Source organism: Rissa tridactyla, chromosome 1 (assembly GCF_028500815.1).
Source record: "Rissa tridactyla isolate bRisTri1 chromosome 1, bRisTri1.patW.cur.20221130, whole genome shotgun sequence".
In the NCBI taxonomy this organism is placed as follows: domain Eukaryota; kingdom Metazoa; phylum Chordata; class Aves; order Charadriiformes; family Laridae; genus Rissa; species Rissa tridactyla.
The window spans coordinates 24,651,145-24,679,036 of NC_071466.1; the positions used below are offsets into that span (position 1 = coordinate 24,651,145).

Here is a 27,892-nt window from a genome sequence, read left to right on the forward strand (position 1 = left end):
GCAAGGCAATGGTGAGCCAAGGCAGGTTTCTATAAATGTGTCACTTGAGTTAGGCAGCTTTGAAATATAATGGAAAAACATACGGAGACAAGGAAGTAACAGAAGCCACACATGTATGTAGATACGGTCAATATCAGGAGCTAACAGAAAAAAATAATGCAATGTAAAATAAGCTAGTTCTGATAATCTTGTTTAAATTTCCTCACTCTTTAATATGGCTAAGGAGGCACTCAAGAAAAGTGTCAACAAGATTTGCAATAATTAGCTGTCCAAATCACATCAGAGATCTTAATCATATCCTTAAACTCATCTAAATCTCACCAGAGAATTTCGTAGAGCTACTTTTAGGAATACAAAGCACTTCTGTGGAAGTTTTGACACAAATTTTTCCACCTGTAAAATTGAAGTAGACATCCGGCAGCTTAACATGGGATTTTATAGTTTCCCTTCAAGGAAGTCATGAACGGATGTTTTAACTGAAGCACCTGGCACAGAAGTGCATTTGTCAAGGCTGTCTATAGGCAGAGAAAGTCAGCAGGACTTCTTCACTTTAAGTACTCTTTCCACCGCTCAGAACATACACACATAAGTGTATGGCACAACTGCCTTTCTCAAAGGATCAAGATGCACATTGCTCATAAGATGAGCTTTCTAACTTTCAGCTTACTTCCAGAAGCCCCAGGAGCGCTTTGCCTTGCATTTTTATCTACCATAGCAGCTCACACACACATTGTGGAAAAGCGGGGACACAGCTGGGGAAAACCAGGGAAAGAATAAAGTGAAAACTGAGACTGAACATCAAGAATCTTCTCTACAGGATATGGTTCAACAGGAATTCACACAAAGCCTTAATTATTTACTTCACAACTTTATTTCCTTATTAAGTTATTGGTATAAAGTTTAATATCTAATTATACAGTAATCTGGGGAGTTTAAGGGAAGCTTATTTTGTTCTTTTTAGTGTCTTTTGCCATTCGGTCCTCAGACATGTTTTAAGAGGACTAATATTATACGTGTACCTTAAATTTCTGTACAAAAACACTTCAAGCCTTTTTTTTGTTTTCTTTTTGAGTAGGATGCAGAAATCATGCATATTGTAGACAATATAATGGTCAAGGAAATAGTTTCCTCTTTAAACTAAGGTAGTTAAAAACCCATGAATATCAATTGAGTAATTTGGAAGAGCAAAAAGGCTTCCTCAGTGCTCATTTATTCTTTGAGCAAATATCATGTTCGGTAAGACACGCCCTCTTGGAATTATCATTGATTTGATTGCTGTCTGCATTGAAAAGACAGCGATTGTCAAAGACAGCATTTAATTATGTACATTTTATAATGTCACTAACCCATCCACTTTTGAATATGAACTCATCAGCCTTAAGCATTGTGTAAAACCACATGCAAAAATTGCCATAAATTTTTTTAAACAGAACCAAATTGGCAAGTTTTTTTGGAAAGGATATTTCAAAGAAAAAATATACTGTCTATTAAAATGAGCACTTCAAGTAACTTAAATATCTTTAGCAAACATTTCCAGCAAGAGACTCTCTGTAAAAGAAATTGTTCTTAGAACAAAAAGCTAATGAATGGCTATTTAGACACTAATTTTTCAACACAGTGGTGGGTCTGTGTGAAACAATTCGTAATCTAAATAAAGCAAGTCCATTACACTGTTAAAAAAACATACATTAAGCAGGACTGATTAACTATTGCATTTCTGTATTTACAAAAGTGCTTAGCATAACAAAATTACCTAAAAAAATATAAACTTTACCGATATTATTTGGTTCTATGTGTACTCCTAGGTCTGCACTTGGAGAAAAATAGTATTTACATTGCTAGATTTAGACAAGTTCCCTATTATTTTTAAAGAAATTTAACAAAACTCCCCACACAAATGGACCCCTATGTAAGTCAATTAATTCCATCTGGCTCATCATAAGTAGAGCAAAAGCAAATCCTTGAGTACTGAGCAGTATAAATAATGTTAGCCATTGTCTGTGGCATTAGACCCCAATACAGGCTGCCGACAAATCGGGCAAGTAGAGTTTTCAGAAAGCCAGCGATCAATACAATGAATATGAAATTCATGCATACAAGGTAACTGCCTTAGCTTATTCCCTGTCACATACTCATTAATGCAAACACTACACGTTTTACTCATTTCATTTTCAGTGTGAGTATCCCCATAGCTCCGGGTAGAAAGATTGTCAATCTGCTCTTTGGTTAAACCTCTTAAACGATCGTCATCGTCGTCTTCATTCAGCAAGAAGAAGTGGGCAAGTCGAAGTATGGGCAGCGTTCCATTTTCCACTAGGTTGTTAGCATCTTGAGATTGCCTGTTATCTTGGTTTTCATTACTGCGACCATAGCGTCGAGTATCATAACTCTGTCTGTTTGTTTCCCTGCTGCCTTCTACTGCATGCCCATTTCTAGATGAAATCTCACTTGGATCACTGCTACGGTTTGCTGAACTTAAGTTACTCTGCTCTGACTGTAGATCCGCTAAGCGATGACCACCTCTTTGCACTTCTGAGTTAGATTCAGTTTCCATTAAAGAACTCAGTTCTCCAAAGCCTGTCATAATTTGTCTAAGGATTGATCGAAGAGCCACTGATGAAGGTTCCCCAAGCCCAGTTTCTGAAATCCGACGAAGAGGTATCCGTATAGTGCTAACGTAGGTTCGAATACCCGCACGTTCTGATCGTGATATTGTACGCCGAAATCCCCCACTGTCACTTTCAAAGGTAACTGTGTTTTCTGACATTCCTACTCTAGAACGAGTTCTACTGGCAATACTGTCCCGATCTCTGTTTTCTCCAGGACGAATTCTTCTCACCTGAAGATCTAACGTAATTGTTGGATGCCTTCTGACAGCAGCTACTGGCCTACTAGATTCCTCCTCTTCCAAAGTCACTCCTGAGGATGGGGCTACACCAGACGGTTGAGAAGTCTGAGTGTTACCTCTTGCTTGTTCTTCGTCAGGCTGTGGAGAAGGCCGAGCTGTTTGTCTTCTACTTCTGTTGGCTTGCTGTGCATTTCTATCCTGCCTCTGCATGTGTTCCTCAGTATCGCCTTGCCTTTGCAGCGGAGAGCGGCTTCGGCTACTTAAAGTAGACCTCAGACGCAGAATTTCTAGTCTTTGGTTTGCACTCATCTGAACAGTAGTTCTAGCTCTACCTCTTCTGACTCCTGTAGAAGTACCTCTTTCTTGCGTTTCTCTTTGTTCACCAGTAGCTGCAGAATTATTATGTGCACTATTTGTTTGGGAAAGGCCTGTCAACTCCCTCGTTCTACTCCTGAGCCTCCCCAAGACTGGATGAGAGGCTGCTTCAGAGCTTTGTGCCACAGAACTTCTTACAGACCTGGTCCTTGCAGTGCTTGAAGCCTCACTGTTTGCCTCTCTTGCAGTCCTGCTCCTCGTTCGTGATGTTACTGGACTGACAGCTCTTTGATGTCTTCTATCTGAAGATGTTCTGCTACTATCATACTCCTCACCAGCAGTTTCAGAACTGTTATGCTCATGATTTATGTTGATTTCAAGACTAAATCGAAACTCCCCACTGTTTGGATTTGTTCGACTCACGGCTCTCCAGGTTTGGTTCCCGTTCTGTCCACTGCGAGTGGCATTTCCTGTGCGACGAAATGTGTTCAGCCATTCAAGCAAAGAGTCACCATTTGAGTTTTCTCCAAGAACATCAGAATCTGAAAGAAAAAGAATTGCAAGCATTCATACAACTGCACACTCAGCATACTACAATGTACTCCAAATCCTCTATGTTTGCTGGGCTCTGACTTCAGAAACATTACAGTAGCAGGACAGCTACCTTGCTATGCTAACGCAATTTTGATGAAAATATGCTGTATGTAAAAACATCAGCAAAACTCATCAGAATTTTTGTCTCACCAGCAGATACACAGACAAATTAAAGTGCCCAGATGGCCTCTTCTGAGAAAGTTTTCAGATTCAGGCAGTCCAAAGTTAGTTGTATTTATCCAATATCCATCCCTCACTTAAGCTATCAATTTGAGGGTATCCTTGTCAACTAATTTTGCTAAAGCAAGGAAAAGTATGACAGATTTTGTCTTCTTCTGGCAAACATTTAAAAAATTGTATTCTATAAGTAGCAGAATAAATGATGCATGGTTTTAACAGATTTGTTCCTTTTGTGCAGATATACTCTTCTCCTACTACAATATCCACAGCTCCGTTCCCAAATCTCTCCAACTATAAGCTCAAGAACAGATGCAACCATTGTGGTTAATGCTAACTTCACGTATGAAGAAAGCCAATGGTCATGATCACAGTGAAGGTTTTCCCTTGAAGGGGTAAGATTAAGATCCGTCATCTCCCTACTTTCATGAAACCTGCAAGAACTTTGGTATCTTTATTTCCAAGTTGCTAATTTGTCTCCTAAATCTGACTAGAGTTGGCCAAACAATTAAGCCAATATTGCTGGGGAAGTGAAGGCAAACAGCGCACAGAATAAAAGCCTCATTCCATTAAAACAAATGGAAATGAAACAAAAACAACAAAACAGTGGAGACATTAACTGTTTCACAGTTAACTTCTTTCCTGTTCCAACTTCTCTAATACATGACAAAACTTCTTAATTAGAAGAATGAAAATTACTTTTGTGACATTAAGTTTACTAGAAAAGGGAAACCAGGTAAAGAGAAGAAAGTAAATTGCGGCTGATGTAAATAATTTTTCATGAAGTATTTCAAGTTTGTTTTCATATCATTAGGAAATCTCTCTTACCTTGAAAACAATCCATAGAGGCACAATGAAAAAACAAGACTTGAAATGGCTGGTACTGAAATCCAGTCTTTCTTTTAACTATTTGTACAGAACAATATTTATCCATCACATACGCTGTGTATCGATATAAACAAATGAAGAATGTTTACCTCCAACAGTTCTGCCTTCACCTTCTCTGTTATTCAGATCAGTCTGTGATGCCAGACGCTCCTTAGCCCCCTCCAAGCGCTGATGCAGCTCTTCTGCTGTTATTTCCCCTGAAATAATTTAATTTTTGTAATGCTAATAGATAAGACATTATTATTAGCTCAACACAGCCATGCAGAAATAACAATATTTTCTATCTGAAGGCAAATCTTCAGAAATAAGGTAAAACTAATGAAACCAAAAATAAAACAGCACTAGTGTGAGACTATAACGCAGGTACGCAGATAACAGAGGAAGTAGGTACTAGGGTGGGGGAAAGAAAAAGATGCTGAATGCATGTCAAGAGCATGCCAACTTCCAGCAAAAACTCAAAGCAATTTGCAGCAACAACTCAGAGGCCCCCAAAATTGCCATGTACCAACAGATATACTTTAGCGTACCAGATGTTAATTATTTGGGTTTGGATATTACCTGTATATGGAGATGTTGCATCTGAAGGAGTTAAACAGATAAAGACAGACTAAAAATATAATTTGTTAATTTTAACTGGATATCATTAATTTTTGAATGGAAATGGAGGGGTTCTTCCTTTCTACAAAGCCACAGAACTCAGGCTACTCGAGTCATACAACCACATGCGGTGCCTGACAGCAGCAGTGTTACTTCACATTACATCTTTCTACTGAAGGTACCCACATCTTACCAGGTGTGCCAAGCAGGTTGCTGTCTCTCATTAACCTGTAGTCATCTTCATTGAGTTCATTAATGAATTGGTAATAGGCCTCCTCCCTGCTGAGGCGCTCCAGCTGTCGCTGTCTCTCATCTTCCCCACGACTAGGCCCTCTCGAAGATGCCTGCTCATTGCCATTTCCTGCACGGTGCCGAAAGCGATCCATAATGATAATGCCAGGCTGTCCTGAACAAAACCAGAAGGTTAGACTGCACAGTAATTACAGTAAGAATTTACCTAATTTACAGTAAAAAGTTCCCAGCCTTTCCAATTAAATTAGTTTATTAATAGCTGAAGATGATTAAGATGAACCAAGCTCCATGTTACTTGCCAAGTCAACAGTGTAGTTTATCATGCAAGTATTTTGCTTCTACCTTGCTCAAAAACAGCTAGAAGTCCCCTTTGCTCACTGAAAGGACACACCAGTTGGTACAGCAACTTTAAAATAAAAGAGCAATGATGTTTTTGGGTTTTTTAGCTAAATAAGGATATTCTAGAAAGTTAAAGGAATAACATAACATTTATTTCCCTTCTCCCAAGTAAAATACAACAGCAGCATGAAGTACTTTAAAAGCTGAAACGTCACTGAAAACATTGTTCTCTAATTATTGGACTGAAATAACCCTACATAGACTTCTGACAACCACAGACACTGCTTTAGACAAGACTATCTTCCACTTGAAACATTTGCTGATAAGCAGTTAAGACTACATTACTATCTCAGTCGGTACCACCTCTCCTATGTCACAAAACCTACAGATACATTTTTGGCAGAATCGACTCTTTCAACATGACGACATTACCGGTATATTTTCCTTGCAATCTCTAATCCAAGGATTAGCTAACAAAAGGATATCCATCTCCAGGAAACTGGTGTAAAACAGAAAGGGCTATACTTTACTCACAGTTCTGCAACACTTTCCAAATATTTAACTAGTGGGACCACACTATTAGAAGGTGTGAATAATCTTCCAGTATCAGAGGCAGGCATCATCTCTGTTGATTTCCATGCCATTACCAGCTCTCTCTGGCCCAGGACAGGGTCCTAACCAATCAGCTCTCAGACCACTCCCCAACTTTTCTATTTCCTAAATAAAACCTGTTGTTCAACATTCAATTTGAAAGAAGATAAAAGTGTCATCCTTTCAATGGGGCTTCCCATTTAGCAAAAGACACTTGGAACACCTGCTGAGGCAAACACCTGACAGAAAAGATCACTTCTCTAAAGAGATCACGAGGCCAAAAAAGCCAAGCATATGGCACCATTCTGCTTATGCATGAAAATAAAGTTATTGGGTAAATACATTTTTCTGTCAATTCACCAAGGTATCAAAGTCATTCAAGTATTAATTATAGGGAATACACAGAACAGCATTCTCAGCACACTCCCGTAATTAGTAATAAGTCTTCACAGGAAAGGTGATGAGACAACAAACAGACCAAACCAGCTAACTATTAGACATACATTCAATAAAGAGTAAATCTTTATCAATGCTGCCAACAGATATTAAGAATAAGAAAAATGTATTTGCCAACAGCAGAAGCTGGCATACATTTAATATACCTTTCTTATGTTCTTTGTGGGATCCACTCTGATGCATCCTCGGTCTCCTTATTTTCCACCCCATATGCTACTTCTTCCCTTCCCTTCCCCACCCCCCACGGTAACCACTTCTAAACATCTCTTCCCAATCAATTTTTACACTCATCTGCCTCCTGTGTCCAACACTGAGTTTCAATGTATTTAATACTTCCTTCCTAGCTCTTTAACTCACTGAACCTGAAATAAATCAAATCATAATATCTCCCTTTCAAGACATTTTCTATTCCCCTAGTATTTGTGGGGGGGTTAAATTTACCGTGACTTTTTTGGTTCAGCATCCCAAGCTGTAGGTAATCACTGACTTCCATTTCCTACAAGGGTTACGTTCAAATCAGGTCCCTTCTCCTATCACATTTCTAAACATAAATTTCTCAGCCAGCTCTTTGTCTTACTACCCTGGTTTCCTCAAAACAATGTAATTCCTCCTCCCTCAACACACAGTTAGCATTTATTACCCTGATGACACCCATCACTTGACTATTATCATGAAAATACCCAATCCATACTGCCATTAATATTAAAGTGCCTCTGTCCCAAATTGCTTACAACTTGAGATAAATAAAGCTGGGATGGGAAATAGGACAGAAAAAAAATCATTTAGTTTCATGTAAGGTTTCTATTTAGATGAAAGTCTTAAAACAACTAACATGTTACTTAATCAGTCACCATAGTAAGCTAACCGACTTCCTGTGTATTACTGCACAGAAAAAAAGACACATAAATTCTTAAGATGAAAAATCCATCACATGTAGTCCCCCTCAATCTAAATTTAAACTGTTGTTCAAAAGAGAGGTTCTTTACTTTTCACTTCTAATCCACAGAAAATCTGGAAATCTCTTCTTCAGATTTTGTGGGTGGTAGAAAAAAATTACTGTTTTGTTGACAACTGTATGGTAGGATGATTAGTCACACTCTTTAAATGACTCACTTAGAAACAGTAAGAAGTGTGCAGTGTTCGGTTGTCCCATCTGTTTAACATAACTGCATGGATGACAACTACTATCCATATTTATCAAACGCCATCAAAACTAACTTTGGCACTTAACATGTTTCAGAGTAGTGAAAGTTGAAGAGTATTAACTATATCAAAATGAAATACTTTGCACATAAAATATTTCAGACTATTGAAAAGTTGAAGAGTTTCAACTACCAAGATGTAAAAAACTGAGATCGAAACCGAGTTATGACTCAGGATTACTCTTCCTTTGCAAAGAAACAGGTGCCACGTGCCAATAGTTTATCTACATTTTCTAGATTTTTCAACCCAAGACTAGCTCCTGTAGTTCTTAATTCATAGTTGCTTCATCCCATTCTCAAAAACTTACATTCATTTTTGCCTAAGCAATACATATACCTCATGCTTTTAGGTTTTGGCCTCTCTCCATGAATTACTACCCCCAATTCAATTAAGTATTCATTTTCTGAAAGACTACCACCTGATTGCAAGCAAGACGACTACGGAGTTTAGATGAGTGAGCCTCCCCGAACGACAGGGCTGTTTAGCATTTCTGTCACAGCCTGCAGCCTCCAGGCGAGATGATCTCACTGAATTCGGAAAAAAAAAAAAAAAAAAAAGGACAAAAAAAACCCAAACCCAGAAACTCCTCAAGAACCTGGGGATGGAGAGGAGGGGGAAGGAAAGACAGACAAAGGAAGAATCAGAAGGTAATCAGGAAACAGGCCGCAGGACATCCAAAGCGATCCAAGCCCAGGGCCCGGGGCGCCCGCCTCCCCCCAGCTCCCAGCCGGGCCTGCAGATCCCAGGCCCGTGCCGACCTGCCGCTCCCCGGCCCTTCCCCAGGGCAGCCGCGGGCCGGGCCCTGCGCCCTGGGGCGGGGGGTTCCGCAGAGTCCCCGGCGGCGCCCGCAGCCCCCGGCCCGGCCGCCCCCGACAGCGCCTGTTGCCAGACGCCTGGGGGAGGGGAGGCTGAGGGGAGTGACTGACAGGGCTCCCGTCCAATCACCTGGCCAGCTCGCGGTCACCCACCAATCACACACGGGCAGGGCAGCTCATGTCCTCCCGCTTCTCTCCTCCCCAGACTCCCCGGTCGGGCCCCGCCACTAGCCGCTACCGGCCGGACCGGCTCCCTCCAGCGCTGCCCGCGCCCCCGCCTCCCCTGCCCGACAGGGAGCGGCATTACCCGCTGCGACACACCGGAGAGGCGTGCATGCCACCGCCTGCCCCGCGGGAGCCCGCTGAGAGACCGTCCCTGCCTGCCGTCCGCCGCGCCGACCGGGGCGGAGCAGCCCCGGCTCGGCCCCCCCCTCCGCGCTCCCCTTCCCTTCCCGGCGGCCAGCCGGCTGGACGAACCGACCAACCGCCGCCTCACTCCGGCACGACACCGACCCCTGGCTGTGCGAGCGACGCGCTCCGACCCCGATTGCGGTCCGGCTCGCTACCGGCAGCCGCCAGCACGGGTTCCGACCGCGCGAGGGCGGGCACCGCCCCCCGGCACCGCCCCCCTGCCCTACCCTCCCCGCGCATGCGCGCGGCGGCCGCTGGGCGGTGCGCGCGACTGGGTGGAGTGCGGGGGCTGTGCGTTGGTGCGCCCTCAGTAAAACTTTGGGTTTGTTTGGGTTTTTTTTCCTGTTTTGCTTAACTTGCCGTCCTCCCTGCTTTTGAACACGTAGAGGAAGCCGTCCCGGGTACGGCGCTGCGTTAGCAGAGCCGCTGTGGGTCACAGCTGGCGCGGGGATCCCCGGCCTGGGGGTGTGAGGCCTGCCGGCAGCGGTAGCTAAACTTACACAGACAGGGTTTCGCAATGCACCGCTTCTCTGCTGTAGGACAGCGTCAGCATCCTTAACCTCATCAGTGACCATTATTACATTTTGCCAAATCAGCATAAGATCACAGCTTCAGTTACTCGTTTGGTACCTTTTAATAAATTACATGAGGAATAAGATAAATCACCTTTTTCCCCTGCTCTCCTTCTTAGGCCTGTATTTTTAGATGGATAGCTTCTCCCATTTCCCAGGTGCCTGCCTCTCCTTGACCTGGTTTGAGGTAAAACAGGTTTACAATCAGCATCATTTTGGTTGGGAGGGACCTTTAAGATCATCGAGTCCAACCATCAACAACACTGACAAAACCACCACTAAACTGTGTCCCCCAGCACCACATCTACATGTCTGTTAAATGCCTCCAGGGATGGCGACTCCACCGCTTCCCAGGGCAGCCTGTTCCAATGTTTGACAACCCTTTCAGTGAAGAAATTTTTCCTAATATCCATCCTAAACCTCCCCTGGCACAACTTGAGGCCATTTACCTTCCCTTCTGCAGAAACCTCCCTTCACCGTCTCCCTTTTCTAAAATAAACGAGCAATTGCTCAGTGTGCTCACAGAAACTGTTGTGTTTCAAGCTGTGATTTTAGTCATTTTGATTTGCAGAGCCTTAAAAGTTTTTCACACAAGATGCGAACCCTTTTACAAATTTGACATATGCTAATTGCTGATAATGTTGATAGCATCCACAAACTTTCTTTTCTGAGTTGCTTCTGCAGATTGTTTCGACACATGGCAGAAGCTGGCAGGCTATGACAGCGGAGCACGTTTCACATCTTAAATAAACTATTTGTATCAGCAAGATGAGAAGATTTCGTGAGAAGGATGCTTTAACTATGTGAAAGCACCTCATCCCTAGAATATCCAAACTGCTTATACTTCTGTTCAAACTTGCTTGCAGAAATAAACAAAGTTTGGGTATTTTTTGTGCAACTTGTCTCGATGCAAAGGCAAACCCTCACTAATGAGCGAGATGATAGGAAAGGCTCGGGACCGTGTCTGGGAAGATACCTCCACTCCCCACTTCAACTACGCACCCCAGGATTTCTTTATTCTGGCAGAGAAAAAGATCTTACACAAATGTTACATTTAGGTTTCGTGTTAGTTTATGCTCCTTTTGTGCCAGTACGTGGTTTCTGTGAGACAATTTGACAGTGGGAACACACGCAGCACTGAGGCCATTGCCGGGGGCTACTCCTTACCGTTCACTGTATTAAAAAAATGGAACTCCCGTTGTTATTCATGTTCCTCGCCACAGTATGAATAATTAGTATTGTATTATGAGTTCCTTTGCCCGGAGCAATTAAAATACATTCTTCCAGAAGATCAATTTTACTTTCTTAGTAAAAGTCAGAGTATATAAAGTAGTGCCGGGATCCCTTGAAAAGTCAGTTTCTTCCCACAATTATTTTGTGTTGTATTTTTGAAATCTTTTCCTCTCATAGTCTGTTTTTAGTAACCATTATCCCACAGTCAAACACAACAACTTCTCTGGTATCAAGCCCACATATAGGCTGTTCACCCAGAAGCTGGTTGTAGTATGTTTCAGACAAATCAATGAACCTATATTTTCTTACTCAAAGCTTACACTGAATTAATTTTTCCACTGATCTGTCCTCCAATGCAGAATTTTGTGTTCATGTCCTGTTCATACTGATGTTTCACAACATTACACTATAACTAAGTACAGTCTTTGTTTATTTTATGCTGTGTTGCTAATAAAAAATAGCAATAGTAGATCTTTCCTGGAATATTATTATTATTATTATTACTATTATTATTACACTGTAGCAAATGGTTTACACAACAACATACTATCTTTGGAACGATAATCAAAATAGCCTATGGAGGGCAGCAAACCTCAGGCAATTACACAGTTTTGTAAAATAACATAAAAGCTGTAATTCTGGTTTTAATTTAATTGTTCAGTCATTTAAGTTCTTTATAAAGTAACCTTATTCTGTTTTATTACTTGATATTATATAAGTAAGGCAGAACCTCTTAATCGGTTTATTTAAACTGGATCTTAGTGCAGGTGACGCCAAAGTGGTGACATGGAGTTGATATACTTGAGAGGAACCTGGGCAGGCTGGAGGACTGGGCCATCAGGAACCTCATGAAGTTCAACAAGGACAAGTGCAAAGTCCTCCATCGAGGCCTGACTGGGACGATACTGAACAGGGCTTACTGACCGGGTAGTGTCTTTGCTGGAAAGGATGGAGGGTCCTGGCTAAGCAGGAGTTAGGAGTGCTCCCTGGCAGCCATGAAGGCTAATGGCATCCTAGGCTGCATCACAAGGAGCACAGACAGTGGATGACTGGGAAGGGATTATTTCCTTTTACTTGGCTCTTGTTTGCCTACATGTGGAATACAATGCCCAGTTTGGGTGTTTCCAGTAGAACAATAGTGATACGGAAAATTATTGATAAACTGGAGTGAGTTCAGCCGAGAGCACCAAGACGGTCATAGGCTGGAGCACTTGCTGTGTGAGAGAAGCCGTGGCCACCAGCACTTCTTCAGCTGGGAGAAGTGGCAGCCAACCATTACCAAGGAGGTACTGAGAAGACAGAGACAGGATTTTTATCCAAGTGCACAGTGGGAGAAGAGACAGTGATCATAAATTTAAAAGAAGCGAGGTTCAGAGTAAAGAGAAGGACAAAAAATTTCACCCTGAGAACATTCAGGTCAGGAGAGGTTGTGGAATCTCCCTCCATAGAGGTTTTCAAGACCTGCGTGAACAATGCTTCAAGCAACCGTAATTTAATAGTACCCCTGCTTTGAGCAGGATATTAAACGAGATAACCTCCAGAGGTCCCTTCCAACCAGAATATTTCTATTATTCTGTTTACTGAAATAATATAAAATAATAAAATAATGTTAATTGTCAGGGTCTATTTCCCCTCAGGTAGGGCTCTTTTCAATAATAAAAGTTACCAGGAGTTCATGGGCTGAATTTTCAAGGTCTGTCGAGGCTCTTGAGAACTGATTCCTGGCTTCTTCGGAAGCATAAAACAGTCAGGCTGTAGGTGGTCCTCAGTCTGGCAAACAGATGTTCCACTGAATGGGAGCACAGCTCTCTCCGGTACAGGAGAAGAACTGGTTTATGTTTGCTAATAACTTGCACTCCTGCCAGAATCTAGAATGCCTTGTTAGATGAAGCGCATCACCAGTCTGATGAACTTTACAGTAGTTGATCGACTTTGTAGTGAAGTACACCTAAGTGCAAAGTAAAAAAAACCACCACCACCTCCACCCCCCCCCCCCCCGCCCCGTTGCTTTACATACAAAACTATTTGTAGAACCAGCACTTTACTTACCTGCTTTAAGTAAACTGCATTCGTAAATGCTTCCAGTATTCAGCTAACTCACTCAAGCTTTGTGGAAAATACTCAAACTGTGCAAGTACGATAGTTTGTTTTTCTTTACACACAGAAAAGAAACAAACCCCATGTTATTCTCTTGCCTTCAGATTTCCCTGGTGTAAGCAGAAGTGGGGGGTGTGTAGCACTTAGCAGGACTGGCCCTTTTTTGCTAAATAACAAGCTGGGAACACCTTAGTCACACTGTTAAAGAAAGTTGCTTTGGCGATATGGAAAACTTTTAGTAGGTGGCTACACTTACATGAAAAATTCTCTGAAAAGCAAAAGGCAAAAGTATGTTCAAATTTGGCAAATTAGTAAATGGAGCAAGTGGATATTCTAATGGCACGGGGACGTGATTGAGCATTGTAGGTTATCCACTTATAAAATACGAAGATGAGAAAGCAAAAACATTAAAGATACATTTTCCTGTATTTTTTTTCTCTATTTACGAAGACTGCAAAACACAGAGGAAGTAGCTTGTTGTACATTCCCTAGCTGTAAGCTTTGCTTCACAAACTCCGCTTCTAGCACCAATGCCGTGGCTGTTAGAGTGCAAACAGGCACGCAACAAAACCAACTTTGCTTTCCGTACTGCTGCTCCAGCTCGGGTACAGAAGCCACTTTATCTGGTGCTGTACCTCAACAGGCAGCATCTGCTCAGTACCACAACGCAGCCGGTTCCCAGACAATCCCGGGCTTTCACCTGAAATACAATTCCCTACATTCAGAGACATTTAATGATGTGAACCCTCCTTGACTACTTTCCTCTTGGGACACGGCCCACTTTGGTAACTGTCTCCAGCCCTCTGCACGTTATCGGTGCTAACATGGCAACAGTCGCTTTCCTGTGGAGAGCTCGGATTTTCTTCACAGGTGTAGTGATTCCAAACAAAAAATGTCATAAGTGTGTGTGTACAGGAAACATTGGAAACAACACAAACTTGGAACAGAAGAATATTATAAAGCAAGCCATGAATGTTAGAGGAAAAAAGAGAAAGAGGAACGCGCCAAAGAGTCAAATTCAGCAGGACTTGTTAAGCATATATTTTAAAATTGATTTCTGTTACAGCATGAAAGGAGGGAATACAAAACAAGAAGTAAGAGATAAGAAATGCTATCAATTAAAAGGGCCACTGTGGGGACCTGATAGTCAAGAATAGCAGATCATGGCCTGGTTGTGCTTTTGTTTTAAGAATGGACGCCCAAATTATACTTTTTCTTGAAATTAGATTATACTGTGACATATTTTTAAAATAAAGCACAAAAAGTATGCAACTATCCATGAAACAAAATTAAAAGTTGACCTTGAAATGTCAATATTCATTTCTCATCTTTAAAGAGATCAAGGTGGAAGAAGGGACAGGCAACTCAGGAGGAGTACAGAGATCTCATTAGGTTATACAGAGAGAAAATTAGGAAGGCAAAAGCCCAGCTGGAGCTCAACTTAGCCACTAACATTAAGGACAACAAAAAAAACTTTTATAAATACATCAACAAAAAGAAAGCCAGGGAGAATCTCCATCCCTTACTGGATGCGGGGGGTAAAGTTGCAACCAAGGACGAGGAGAAGGCTGAGATACTTAATGCCTACGTTGCTTCAGTCTTCAATAGTCAGACCAGCAATCCCCAGGGTGCTCAGCCTCCTGAGCTGGAAGATAAGGATGGAGACCAGAACAGCCCGACCCTAATCCAGGAGGAAGCAGTCAATGATCTGCTTCTGCACCTAGGCATACGTAAGTCTGTGGGGCCGGATGGGATTCACCCAAGAGTACTCAGGGAGCTGGCAGGAGAGCTCACCAAGCCTCTCTCCATCATTTATCAACAATCCTGGTCAACAGGGCAGGTACCAGATGACTGGAGGGTGGCTAATGTGACGCCCATCTACAAGAAGGGTCGGAAGGAGGATCCAGGGAACTACAGGCCTGTCAGCCTGACCTCGGTACCAGGAAAGATCATGGAGAGGATCATCTCAAGTGAGCTCTCATGGCAAGTGCAGGGCGGCCAAGGGATCGGGGACAGCCAGCATGGGTTTATGAAGGGGAGGTCCTGCTTAACCAACCTGATCTCTTTCTATGACCATGTGACCCGCCTTCTGGATGCGGGGAAGGCTGTGGACATTGTCTATCTGGACTTTGGTAAGGCCTTTGACACCGTCCCCCACAGCATTCTCCTGGAGAAGCTGGCAAATCATGGCATAGACAAGTGTACTCTCCGCTGGGTTAAAAACTGGCTGGATGGCCGTGCCCAGAGAGTTGTGATTAATGGGGTGAAATCCTCTTGGCGGCCGGTCACCAGTGGTGTCCCTCAGGGTTCAGTTTTGGGGCCAGTTTTGTTTAATATCTTTATGGATGATCTGGATGAGGGGATTGAGTGCACCCTCAGTAAGTCTGCAGACGACACCAAACTAGGTGGGAGTGTTGATCTGCTTGAGGGTAGGAAGGCTCTACAGAGGGACCTGGACAGGCTGGATCGATGGGCCAAGGCCACCTGTATGAGGTTTAATAAGGCCAAGTGCCAGGTCCTGCATTTCGGTCACAACAACCCCAAGCAATGCTACAGGCTTGGGGCTGAGTGGCTGGAAAGCTGCCCGGCAGAAAAGGACCTGGGGATGCTGGTGGACGGCCGGCTTAACATGAGCCAGCAGCGTGCCCAGGTGGCCAAGGCGGCCAACAGCATTCTGGCTTGTATCAGGAATAGTGTGGCCAGCAGGAGCAGGGAAGTGATCGTGCCTCTGTACTCGGCACTGGTGAGGCCTCACCTCGAGTACTGTGTCCAGTTCTGGGCCCCCCTGTACAAGAGGGACATTGAAGTGCTGGAGCGTGTCCAGAGGAGAGCTACCAGGCTGCTGAGGGGTCTGGAGACCAGGTCATACGAGGAGAGGCTGAGGGAGCTGGGCATGTTTAGCTTGGAGAAGAGGAGGCTGAGGGGAGACCTCATTGCCCTCTACAACTACCTGAAAGGAAACTGTAGGGAGGTGGGGGTTGGCCTCTTCTCCTAAGGGAATAACGACAGGACCAGAGGAAATGGTATGAAGCTGCGGCAGGGGAGATTTAAATTAGATATTAGGAAGAATTACTTTACTGAAAGAGTGGTCAGGCACTGGAACAGCTTGCCCAGGGAGGTGGTTGAGTCACCATCCCTAGAGGTGTTTAAGAAACGTCTAGATGTGGCGCTTCAGGGCATGCTCTAGTGGCAGAGATTGTAGGTTGTTTGGTTGGACTCGATGATCTGAAGGGTCCTTTCCAACCATGAAGATTCTGTGATTCTGTGATTCTGTGAGGTGTGTTTTCTGTTTCAAATCTCTTAGAACTTGGGGACCGTCCATCTGAATTGGTAAAATCAAACTTGTCTGCACTACAAGTACCTGAAGTGAAAACAGAGTGAAGAAGCAGCAAATTTACAGCTGCACTGGATCTGGAAGGCATATAATCCAAATGTTATGAAAAACTAATGAAAGAAACATTTGCAGAAAAGCAGACTTCTAAACACTGTTACGAAAGTACCAAAGTCTGAAAGAAAAGAAAAGTTTTTCTATTGTGGTTTTGACTTCTCAGGGTTTATTTGTCAAAGTATGGAATTCTTTCCAAGCGGTTTATGTAAACATGTAAAACATAGCACAGGTCCTCAGAAAATGAGTCTGGATTCTGTATTCTTGTTTTTATTCATGTCCTCTTTTCAGACATTGTTCTTCCTCCACTCCCTGCAGTGTTTTAGGTCAGGACAGACTAAACTCACCCATTAATTACCATGCAATAATTGGATCGGTGTGAAGGAGTTTGGATATTTATTGCCTCCATGAAAGAATGCTTAATAATAGAAAGAAAAGTACAAAGTTACAGAAGAGTGGTTATTTCTACTTCCCCCTTGCATGCTGACAGGCCTGAGGGTTGTCGGCAGGCAGGAGGTGCTGAATGTAGTGGGTTTGGCCATGCAAGTGTGGTCCCTGCTGCCCCTGGAAGTCTCCAAAGCCATGGGTCCCCAAAGGCAGAGTCGCACTGCTCTGCTCTGGGCTGAGGTGGATGAATTTTATGAAGTGGAGGGACCCTTTCAGACTGCTTGATATTTATGGTCTGCTGGTCTGCCCTGAGCTCTTTCTGGTTGATTGGTGTAGTGAGGTGCTGGGCAATATTCTTGTATAATTGAGCTGAGTTGCTGGGCAAATAAAATGTAGTTTTGCTGCTTCGACCAATTGCATGTATTTTTTGTAATACCTGCCTAATTGCTTTATCTAACATACAATAATATCCCTAACAACTACATAGCAATATACCGAAAGTCCAACTGTGGGCATCTGACATCAGTCTGACTGAGTGATGCCAGCTCAGGAGGCTGGCACACCCACCCCTATCCCCAACTTTCAGGAATCAACCTTAATCATAGAATCACAGAATGGTTCGGGTTGGAAGGGACCTTTTAAAGATCATCTAGTTCCAACCCCCTGCCATGGGCAGGGACACCTCCCACTAGACCAGGCTGCTCAAAGCCCCATCCAGCCTGGCCTTGAACACTTCCAGGGATGGGGCATCCACAGCTTCCCTGGGCAACCTGTTCCAGTGTCTCACCACCCTCAGAGTGAAAAGTTTCTTCCCGATATCTAATCTAAATCTACCCTTTTCCAGTTTGAAGGCACTGCCCTTCATCCTGTTGCTACATACCCTTGTGAAAAGTCCCTTCCCATCTTTTCCGTAGGCCCTCTTTAGATACTGGAAAGCTGCCATAATGTGTAAACAAAAATGGGTATTTGTAAATTAAAATAGAGATTATTTCAGACGGTTCCAGAAAATGTTGTTTCTTCTTTCAGGACCCCCCGCATTCTATGACATTTTGTCTCTAAGTCAGGGATTTGAATGCTCGCTCACTTACCCGCATTGCATTCTTGAGGTGAAATGTGAAGCGTATGTGCGTGATTACTAAAAATGCCAAATGCTGGGCTTTAATTAGAAAGATTGTTGCAGCTTTACTTTGATTTCAAGCTCTCTATAAAATGACCAGCTGGCTTTATGTTGGGCTCCCCGGGCCCCGCTGCTGCCCCTAGCCCCCCCGGGCCTGCTCCGCGCCCTGCCCGGGGACTACACCTCCCGGCAGACAGCGCGCCGCTCCGCCGGGTGAAGACTACAACTCCCGGCATGCATCGCGCCGCGCTCCCGGCCTCCCTCCTTCTGTACTACATGTCCCAGCGCGCCACGCGGCCGCAGGGCATGCCGGGCCGGCCGGGGGGCGGGGCTCTGGCGCAGCCCGCCGTCTTCCACGTGGTGCGCTGCCCGCCGCGCCCGCGGCTGGGGAGGTGCCCGCGGTTTGCGACGTTTCTTTGCGGCAGTGCGGCCAGGCGCGGGCGCCGTAATCCGCCCCGGGAGACCGGCTGTTGTGCCGCTAGCTGGCGGGGCGGGGAGGGAGCGAGCAGCCGGAGGACGGGGCTGGGGAGGGACGGCAGCAGCCCCTGGATGGTCCGCGGGGCGGCTCGGGGGCCTCCTCCTCCTCCTCTTCCTCCTCCTCCTGCTGCCGCCCGGTCGCGGCGGGGCGCGGCGGGGTGCGCGGCGGTCGGGGGCGGCCCGGGGCGGCGCGGGGCGGCGGGCGCTGAAGATGGACTATGACTTCAAGGTGAAGCTGACCGGGGAGCGGGAGCGGGTGGAGGACCTCTTCGAGTACGAGGGCTGCAAGGTGGGCAGGGGCACCTACGGGCACGTCTACAAAGCCAAGCGGAAGGACGGGTGAGTGAGGAGCGGGGCTTCCCCCCTACCCCACACCCTCGGTACCCGGCCTGTCCAGTCCCTCCTCCCCCGGCCCTTCGTTCCCCGGCCGCTTCCCGCCACACCGGCCTCTGTGTCGTCCCCCCCGCCCCGTCCCCCCGCCGTACCGCCGCCCTTTCTCCCGCCCTGCCCCTTATCGCCCCTCTCGGTGCCGGGGGCTTCTGCCGCCGCCCGATTAAACCCCGCGTTTTGCCACCCGGGCCGTGTTCGGGTCCCCCAGTCGGTCCCTCGTCGGAGCGTTCCCAGCCCCTCGGCGCAGGGCTGGAGCCCCGCCACGGTCCGGGGAGGCTTGGGAGAGAAAATGATGGGGTTAAGCAAAACGCTTAACTTAACGGGGTTTCGTTGTGGATAAACGAGTAGTCACCTAGAATGTTCAGCCCGGCCTTCAGCTTCGTAGAACAGGGTTTAATTTTTTTTTTCAATAATGCTTTTTTGTCTGATTTATTACTTGTAGTCACCATTTTGGGTATTCTTGCTGGCTGCTTCAGGAACCGAAGTCTGCCGGTCCTTTCGGGGCTTTAGACTGCCTTAAAAGAGCGTTCTGTGTGACCAGTTCTCGGTGCAGACCCGAGTAAAGAATCGCTTTGCATAAATGTTTTAAAGAAAGATCCAGCAAACTGTCATTTAGGTTTACCTCGTCCATGACATGGCATCACGGGCTGAACAGCAGAACAATAGGAAGTAGGGAGCAGAAGAAGCAGGAGAGGCTCGGGCTGTTCTTGTAACAGGTTCTAAATTTTAAATTAAGTCCAGTCTTTCTCTTGCAGTCTGCTCACAGTAGTGCTCTGCACGTTGTCTTTCAAATAACGTGTGTTTAAAAAGTCAGGTTGTTATTTTTACAATTGATAAATAAAAACTTCTAAAGCAGTCTGTGGTCAGTTATGGCTGAAACATGATCTGCTTCTGCTTACATAAGCTTTAATTCTAGAAATAGTTTAGCCATTACCTACAGAACGGTTGTAATGGGACTGGTCACACCTTATCTTGTCTGTGTTTTAAATATGCTGATATTAATTGCGGCACAGTTACTTCAGCCTGAATTTTGCTTGCTAGTATGAGTCAGCTAACTATTCTTCTCAAATTTTACATTTGGATCCTTCAAACTGTTAATAGGAGAAATTCTTATCTTGACTGAATCATTTTATTTCTAGGAGGGGAAGGGGAATAAACTGTTTTGGGTGAGATAAGCTACTGCCTCAAGTCTCCTTACATGCAGGTACTAATTTTGCTAGTGCAGCGAGCCCTGGTTTCAGCTGCGATAAAGAGACCTGCAATATGAAAAATAGATTGGGGTACTGAAAGACTTCTACATTTCTAATGTTCCTGTCAGGCTCTTTGCAGCTGTTCAGCATGTTGGACTGCAGCAGCGTGTAGGGAATTCAGCATGTGACACTGGTGAAGCATATATGCAAACATATTTGTGGTGAAATCATCAGTCTGCTTGACAGTGTTTGGGAGAGTGTTAGAGCTGCTGGTGGTACTGTCATTTTGAGAAACTTCAGAAAAGTGGAATTGTGTGCTTTAAAAATGGATAGTTACTCAAAGGTGGCTTTAAAGTAGAATTTCTTCTTGGTTCTGGAGTGTGTACAATTTTAAATCCTCTCGGTGAGGGGGGAAATCACTGTATGGTATTTGATTAGAGTTTGCAAAAAGGAAAAAAAAAAGGAGCGAGCAATGTATGTTGTCTCTTTTCCTTATTGTTCATTTAGTGCCTCCTTTCCCTTCCTTTTCCTAGTACTTCCCATTTCCCTTCCAGATTTCTGAAAACTTTCTCTTTTTAAATACGCTGTGTAATTGCCCTTGGACAATCACTAAAATACATAAAATAGGAACATCTGTAGATGCTTTTGTAACGTATAGTTTACTGGTACGTATGTGATCTTAAATTACGTGGATGGAATTAGGATTGAAGTTAAAGGTTCCATTTACATCCTTTTATACAAAGGGATGCAAAAGCAAATGGTAACAACATTTTGTTTTCCTGAAGCTATGGTAATGTATAGGTGGATGTTGTATCTTGCAGTGGGGAGTGTGTGAAACAGAGTTCAATATTTGTATATTGTTATATACAAATATTTTAAAAAAAATTCTTACGTTGTTTCAGTATTCCCCGAATGGTACATATTGATGGATGAATGACCTGCTTTTTGTTTGTAGTATTTGTGCAGCTGGAACTTTCTTTACATATGGAGTTGTTTGTAATTTTTGAGTTAATTTTAATATAATTTTTCCCCTTGAACTTTTAAGTTTAAAGCAAGTGTTGTTACATGACCCTAATTCTTATTTTAAGTAGCATAAATCTTTTAAGTCTATTAATATACATCATGATTTTTTTAGAGTACTTTGATGAATGGGCTTCAGGACTGCTAATGTTTTCTTAAAAATACAGGGACAACTTTTTGTTATATGACATCACTTTCTACGTATGGATGTCTAATGAACAGAGGAAACGCAGAAAAGAACTAAACTTTAATAATTCAGTTAGTGAAAATGTATATTCAAAAGCCCTCAGTGATAAAAATCCAGGTTAAGAGTAGTAGGAGCTACTGTCTTTAGTATGACTGCCATCTTCACCTCTTTTTTTTGATTGCTCTTAGAGCTGCTTCTGAGGTGCAGTATGGCAATTCAAAACTAGATAGCAGCTGCGGGTCCTAATTGCAGAAGTTAATCATATGTCATTAAAACTACAAGGGAATGTTTTGGGGGACAGTCATATAGAAACCTTGATGGAGTGAGAATCCTTCTAGTGAGTGAAAGAGATGTTCTGTGGTGTGTGCTTTAGTGACCCGACGAGGGCGTAACCTGGATTTCACGCCCTGCTCCAACAAAAAAGCTGGTCCAGCCCTGAGGTGCCCTTTGCCACAAGGTGAGGTTTGGGGTCTTGACTGGACCATCTTAGAGGATCAGTAGGTGTGGATGGCTCCACGGAGGTTTTCTGACACATTTGCTGCCAAACTTGACCCAACTGAACATCAAATCTGATGAGTAACAATGTCAGACAACGTGGGTGAGCTCTGGTGCACTGCCTGCAGCAAAATTGCATTCTGTTCTCATATTTTTATTTTAATCCCTCTCACGTTTAAGTTTTTGGTCTCTCTGGTTGAAAAATATCTTCCTGGCTTTTTATTGAATGGTGCACTTTCTTTTTTTTTTTTTTTTAATCAGTGCAGTACTTGCAGTAGGCTCTAAAACCTGCTTAGAACAAACTCTATGTGAATCAATGGGGTTTATTTTTAAGCAGAAAGGTGTACAAGGCGGCAGTTGACTAATGGCAGATACCAGGAAGGGAATGCAGGCATGGCATGTTGAACATCAGTCTTCAGATAAAGAAACTGTTGCTCATCTCTAATGGTAGCAGGATAGTTTACTTTTTTTTGTGTCCAGAAAATGTCAGTTATTTCCTGCATAAAAGATGCTTTGCGTGCCATTTTGGTGCTCCCTCAGGAACATTGCTCAACCCAGATATTAAACCTACCCATTTGACTTATGCCAAACTTGGAAAATATGCCAGCAGTTTTTAGTTTGTTGGACTAACAGGTTTAATATATATTTTTTTTAATTTTTATTTTTTAATTGACCGAGCAGACTCCTTCAAAGCTCATTAGGAACAGAGTGCCAGGTATGGGCAGACAGAGGTGGGAGGACACGAGGAGCTGCTTGTGTGAGCCCAGCTGCTGGAGCTGGGCTGTCTGTGCTGGTCGTGTGCTAATGCCTGAGTGGTACCCAGTTTCAGTGGGATTGATCTTGCACTGATTGCTTTTGTTCACTGTCCCTTCTCTTTTTATGGTACAGCTACAGTCAGAAATCTGAGAGAGAAGCCTGTTTTGTGGAGCAAGGCTGCCTGTTTCAGTGGCAAGTTGGAGTGTTTCCAAATATTCATTTTTCCTGTTTATTGGATGTGGTTTGGATGAGAATAAGAAACTATTGAATGTCACTACTAGGCACTATCTAACTTTTTAATTACAACAGCAAAACATGCTATAATTGAAGATCTCAAACTATAGTTACATCCCCTGGTGCTTTATTAGAAGCTTTTCTTAATCTCTCAGAAAGACTTACGTGATAAGACTGTTGGTGGGGAACCAACAGTCAGCAAACTAGTGCTCTCCTAACTGCTCTCAGAAACTGCAAGAGGTGATGTAGGTCTCAAACACAAGTGCAGCCAGAGAGGTTTTTAATTTCAGCTATTATAGTTCTGTGTGGGAAGGGTTGCTCTAGATGGAGGGACGGACTCTTTGTTTTGGACATACGGAAACACTTCTGTGCTGGACTTTTCCTGGCACCCTTCAAACAATCTAATCTGTATCCGCTTTTTTTCCTTGAAGGTCTGAATGCGTTGTATAAGAAACAGAATGGTGGAAGACCAGTGTATGTCCAGTAAGATACTGGTTTGCTTAATCTCTAATATGGTATGTCGTAGCCTCTACTTACTGGTAAAAGGATATTGCAAGAATGATGATCATTCTCTCAAAAACTTTAGTGTAAAGAGAAACTGAAGAGATTGAGAGTATTTACCTTTGAAAAAAAGAGAAGACAGAACGTGTTTCAGTTAGATAAAATAATGAATAGCTTGTGTAGTGTAAAATATGTCAGTGCTCTTCTTGTTTCATAGTATTTGAAGAGGGGGACATGGAATTCTTTTGGTGAACAATAAGGTAATATTTCAATGGGACATAGGTAAACTGTGCAACCTGTTGTCAAAGGAAAAAGCTAAGTCAAGAGCTTTGTGTCCATTCTGTAACGTTGGCAAGAACAGTCACTTCTGACTTAACTGCTGTAACAAGTTGAATGCTCATATGCTCTAGAAGTCAGGCTGCTCTGTTAGAGATCAGACCAAGCTCCGTAGTGCGTGCAGAGCCCACCTTTGTTTACTTTAGGAATTAGGGTTTCTTTTTATTTAAACACTTGGCCCTTCATAAGGTTGATACAAGGTTAGTTCCAGTTTTTCTGCGTTTACGGGTATGTATTGATTGAGTTACTTTAGATCATAGAAGACTTATTTTGTCAATGTTTCTATGAAACCTTTTTAGTGAGACGTGCATTGAGTTTGGGAGTGCCACAAATAGAGGTGATGAGTCCAGTGAGAAATATTACTTGGCGAGAAGTGAAGCAACAGATGTGGACTTAAAAGCTTGATTCTTTCTGTATCGAACCTTTGCAGGAGTTGTATCATGAAGTTTGTGCTGTTAGTTTTCACTAAAACTTCTGAACAACTCTTGATGTGTCTCAGTTTTAGACATGAAGGTTGGTTTTTTTTTTTTTTGGCTGAATGTTCATCTGTGTTGGTTTTAACTCTCTTGAACTGAAGCAGTTGGTGCAGATTACAGGCAGGCAGTGAGAGGTGCCGAGTAGGCACACAAGCCTTTGGCTTGTGACTCCTGTGAACAATAGTATGTAATTCCTAAATGCCACAGACTTTATTTATGTATGTAATATGTGGCATTATCTTGTTAAAATATATGCCCCGAGTCTCTTTTGGATCCATTACCATAGTAGTTAGAAAATTCCTAATTAAACTATATCATCTACATAATGAGGTATGCATGATGTATTGCATGAAGTCTTGTGCTCTTTAATTTTTCTGGTAAACCACTCACATAATTGTTCTTCCCATCTGCTTCCTTCCCTTCTCACCTGGTTAGGTGACTCCAAGCTTTATGGGTTTTTAAGGTCATGCTGTTGAGAGAATCCTTCCGTGGCTCTTGAACTTTATTTGGTGTGATCTTTTGTTATCTTGTCACTGATGTGTTGATTTATTTTCATAGCCAGCAGCAAAGGTGGAGCTGGGGTAGCTGTGAGTTAGTGTTTCGTTCCTGCCTGAAGCCTTTGACAAGTGCAGAGAGGAGGGTGTGAGAATAGTGTTGCAAAACACCAAAGATCCATATCTGCTTCTATTCTGGATTTATAAATTAGAATAATATCTGTAAATTGGGGGGCATGTAGTGGTGTGCTTAGTTTCTCATGAGAGAATAGGGGATAGTTTTTGTGGGTGCTGATTATAGAGAAGGTGCACGTCATCAGAGAATGCTGCTTTCAGCCAAATGATGGTGAGGTAGTATGGTCACTAGCTCTGGGCTATTCTTTGATTCTTCTGTTTAAAGTCGTTTAGAAGTTTAAAAAAAACCAAAACCACCCAAATAAAAAATCAGAACAACAACAAAAACCAAACCAGCCACAAAGCAACAGAGGTGTCCTTTATTAACATTGGAATCTGAAGAGCTGTATTTTGCAGACTGCTGTAGCACAAGCTCTGAAAGAAATCTCTTGTTTCTTAAGAATAGATTCTTTTAGTTATGCTGAAATTTGGAAACTACAGTGGAAACATAATGAAGGTACAGTGGCTCAGATTTGTGTTTGGCGAGGTTGTACTCCAACAGTGTGCGACAACAGCCAACATGTGATATGCACTTCACAAGACCTCCGAGTTACAGCTCGGATGTGCCTGTTTTGGCATTGAAAGGTTATTGCTGTGCCACAGTGAGTATCAAAATGGTTATAAAAATCTGTCTCTCTGTTGAGCGTACTGAATTATAAGCCATTCATTAGTGTGCCTGAAATATCTATAGAAGCAGGTCATTCTGAATAGCCAGTTAATAGCAAGATGCTTCCATCTTCCACCAAAATAATTTTCCATACACGAGTAGTGGGACAGTGAGAAGCAGGACATCAGTTGCAAATGTCTGGGTAGCAGCATCTTCTAGACAAAATACTTCTTCCTCTCCCTGCCCGCCCAACGGCTTTCTTGAGAACAGGATTCTTTCTTTGTACTATGGACCCTTGTCATTGTGGAGTTGCGATTACATGAGATGGAGACTGGGCTGGGCTGCGGTTGTTGTATGAACAGAGGTATGTGAGGCAGCACACAGGCTGCTGGCATGGACTGTGTCTTCCCACCTTTGCTGTAGTTAATACTGTTAGGTGCAGCTCCGGTTCTGTAAGGGTACAGTCTCCTTTCATCTTCTTTTATTTGGATTTAAACATAAAACTTAGATTAGTGAGAACTGGAAAGCAGGATCATAAGTATTGGTCGTAACAGTTGTCTCCCGGTATCTTTTTTTTTTTTATTTAGCAGAAATCCAAAAATTTTTAAAACAAAAGTGGCATTGGTTACAGACAGACAATTGAAGTTTTCCAAATAATCCTTTTTCCATCCTAGTTCTTGCACACATTACGCTAATATGTAACTGAATATGAAAAAAAAAAAATAGAAATGGCTGGCAGACATGAATGACTGCAATTGTTTGGATTTAATCGTCCCCTCTTGTATGTGCTAAAAATGGGCTGTTATGCATGTACGTTTCAGTAAGCAAGAGCTTTTTTGATGGACTACTGCAATATGCTAGGAACTGTTGTGTTGCATTTTTCGGTCACCTTGGAGAGTGATTCCTGTGTGGTTTTGTATCCTGTTTATGTTCACAAACTTCTGAAAAATTCAGAGGAGGAACTTCAGGGCGGAAGAGACTGCTCCATTTCCTTGCCTACCCACATGAAGGCTGCATACAGTCATCAGCAGCGCCCAAAAGAGTGGACTTGGGGGTGATGTTATGCACTAGAAGTAAGTGAGGTGGAAGACAAACATGAGCTATCCATGGATATCAAGACGTCTAGTGGCACGCTAAAAACAGCGTACTGTGCTGTCTGCTTCTGGGATGGCAGTGCAGAATATGTGCAGTTGAGGGCACTGAAAAAAGTGGTGGATGCTCGGGGCCGTGCATTGTTAAGGAAGAGGAGGTGAACCTGGAGCTAAACTGTTCTTCAGTGGAAGGTGAGAGAAGAGACAGAGGTGGCTGGAAGGCTCTGCAGGATTCAGGGGCTCAGAGTTTGGGCATAGCATCTGCGCGGGAAAGCACTTGTTTGTTCAGCTAGACTAGGTATGGACTATGACAGTGGATTATTCTTTCTGTTAACAAACAATCTGGAGACAGGGAGAGAAACTATGGAGTTGGAAACTTTCCTGTCCTGGGGCTGAAATCAGTGATCAGTGTAGAGTATCATCAGGTTTCTGTCTCAGGGAGCGAGTAGGGTGGCACAGGGGAGTCAGGAAACAGAGTCCTGGAGGTCTCGTGGACCAGGAGGACAGATCTTGTTTCCAGCACTGAGTTTAGAGAATCACGATAGAAATGATGGAAAAACCCTTGACCTGGCCTGGAAGGAGCCCCTTTTGTCTGAGAGCAGAAGTAAAATAGTAGTATTACAGGATGAATGTAGTCTTGTGCATTTGTAAAAACGTACTTGGAGAACAAAAGTTCAGGTAGATAAAGAAGTAAGTGGTAAGTACACACAGTGCAGGTAATTTGCACTGCAGTAGTGGGTCTTTAGTGGACAAGCTGAAAGCAGATTTTTGAGAAATCATTTCCTCATATCTGATAAAGTGTTGGTGTTGTTTTTTTTAAAGGTGGGGGGCTGATGGTTGTGCCTCCCTTGCTTTTAAGGGTGAGTGTGGTGAGGCTTCAACACTTTTCATGCTGCTACAGGACCTTTGCCGGCCAGTGCAGATTCTAAAAGAATAACCTGTAGTGAATGAGAATCCGGATGTATTCCTTAACGTTTTTGCTGATTTTAAACAATATTGTTGTGTCTGCATGTGATAACTGTTCTGTGGAAAATACAGGTTTCAAATATTTCTGCAAAAACATCAGAAATGTCTTAACCATAAGGGAAAAAAAAAGCATATTAATTTTATAGCTACACATACTGATGACCTCTATTTCTGAAACTGTTAAAACCCAAAGAATTCTGTGGCTCTGCTGTGTCCTTGTA

General features: G+C 43.3%; 2 protein-coding genes across 17 annotated transcripts in view; one reads left to right on the plus strand and one right to left on the minus strand.

The window, feature by feature from the left end:
• Positions 1 to 852: 852 nt before the first annotated feature.
• Positions 853 to 9,675, minus strand: RNF6 (ring finger protein 6). 8 transcript variants are annotated; one of them, XM_054222021.1, is made up of 6 exons: positions 9,589 to 9,654; positions 8,679 to 8,855; positions 7,204 to 7,806; positions 5,613 to 5,825; positions 4,912 to 5,019; positions 853 to 3,705 (listed from the first exon to the last, which is right to left on the minus strand). In XM_054222021.1, the coding sequence occupies exons 3-6, from the start codon at positions 7,265 to 7,267 to the stop codon at positions 1,988 to 1,990; spliced, it is 2,103 nt and encodes a 700-aa protein (XP_054077996.1). In that variant the 5' UTR covers positions 7,268 to 7,806; positions 8,679 to 8,855; positions 9,589 to 9,654; the 3' UTR covers positions 853 to 1,987. The 8 variants fall into 8 exon arrangements, with proteins under 8 accessions (XP_054077996.1, XP_054078003.1, XP_054078031.1 ...); XM_054222028.1 differs by lacking the exon at positions 9,589 to 9,654 and adding an exon at positions 9,206 to 9,530 and having other exon boundaries at positions 8,679 to 8,787; XM_054222056.1 differs by lacking the exons at positions 7,204 to 7,806; positions 9,589 to 9,654 and adding an exon at positions 9,206 to 9,530 and having other exon boundaries at positions 5,613 to 5,820; positions 8,679 to 8,787.
• Positions 9,676 to 18,716: 9,041 nt separating this feature from the next.
• The window catches only part of CDK8 (cyclin dependent kinase 8), a 91,582-nt gene continuing 82,406 nt past the window's right edge, over positions 18,717 to 27,892 (plus strand). For 3 of the 9 annotated variants that reach the window (XM_054194378.1, XM_054194388.1, XM_054194415.1), the window contains exon 1: positions 18,719 to 19,093. In XM_054194378.1, the coding sequence (XP_054050353.1) occupies positions 18,966 to 19,093 (128 nt within the window). In that variant the 5' untranslated portion in view covers positions 18,719 to 18,965. Of the gene's footprint in view, positions 19,094 to 27,892 lie in introns of all 9 variants that reach the window. The other 6 variants (XR_008465296.1, XR_008465298.1, XM_054194406.1 and 3 more) reach the window with 4 other exon arrangements.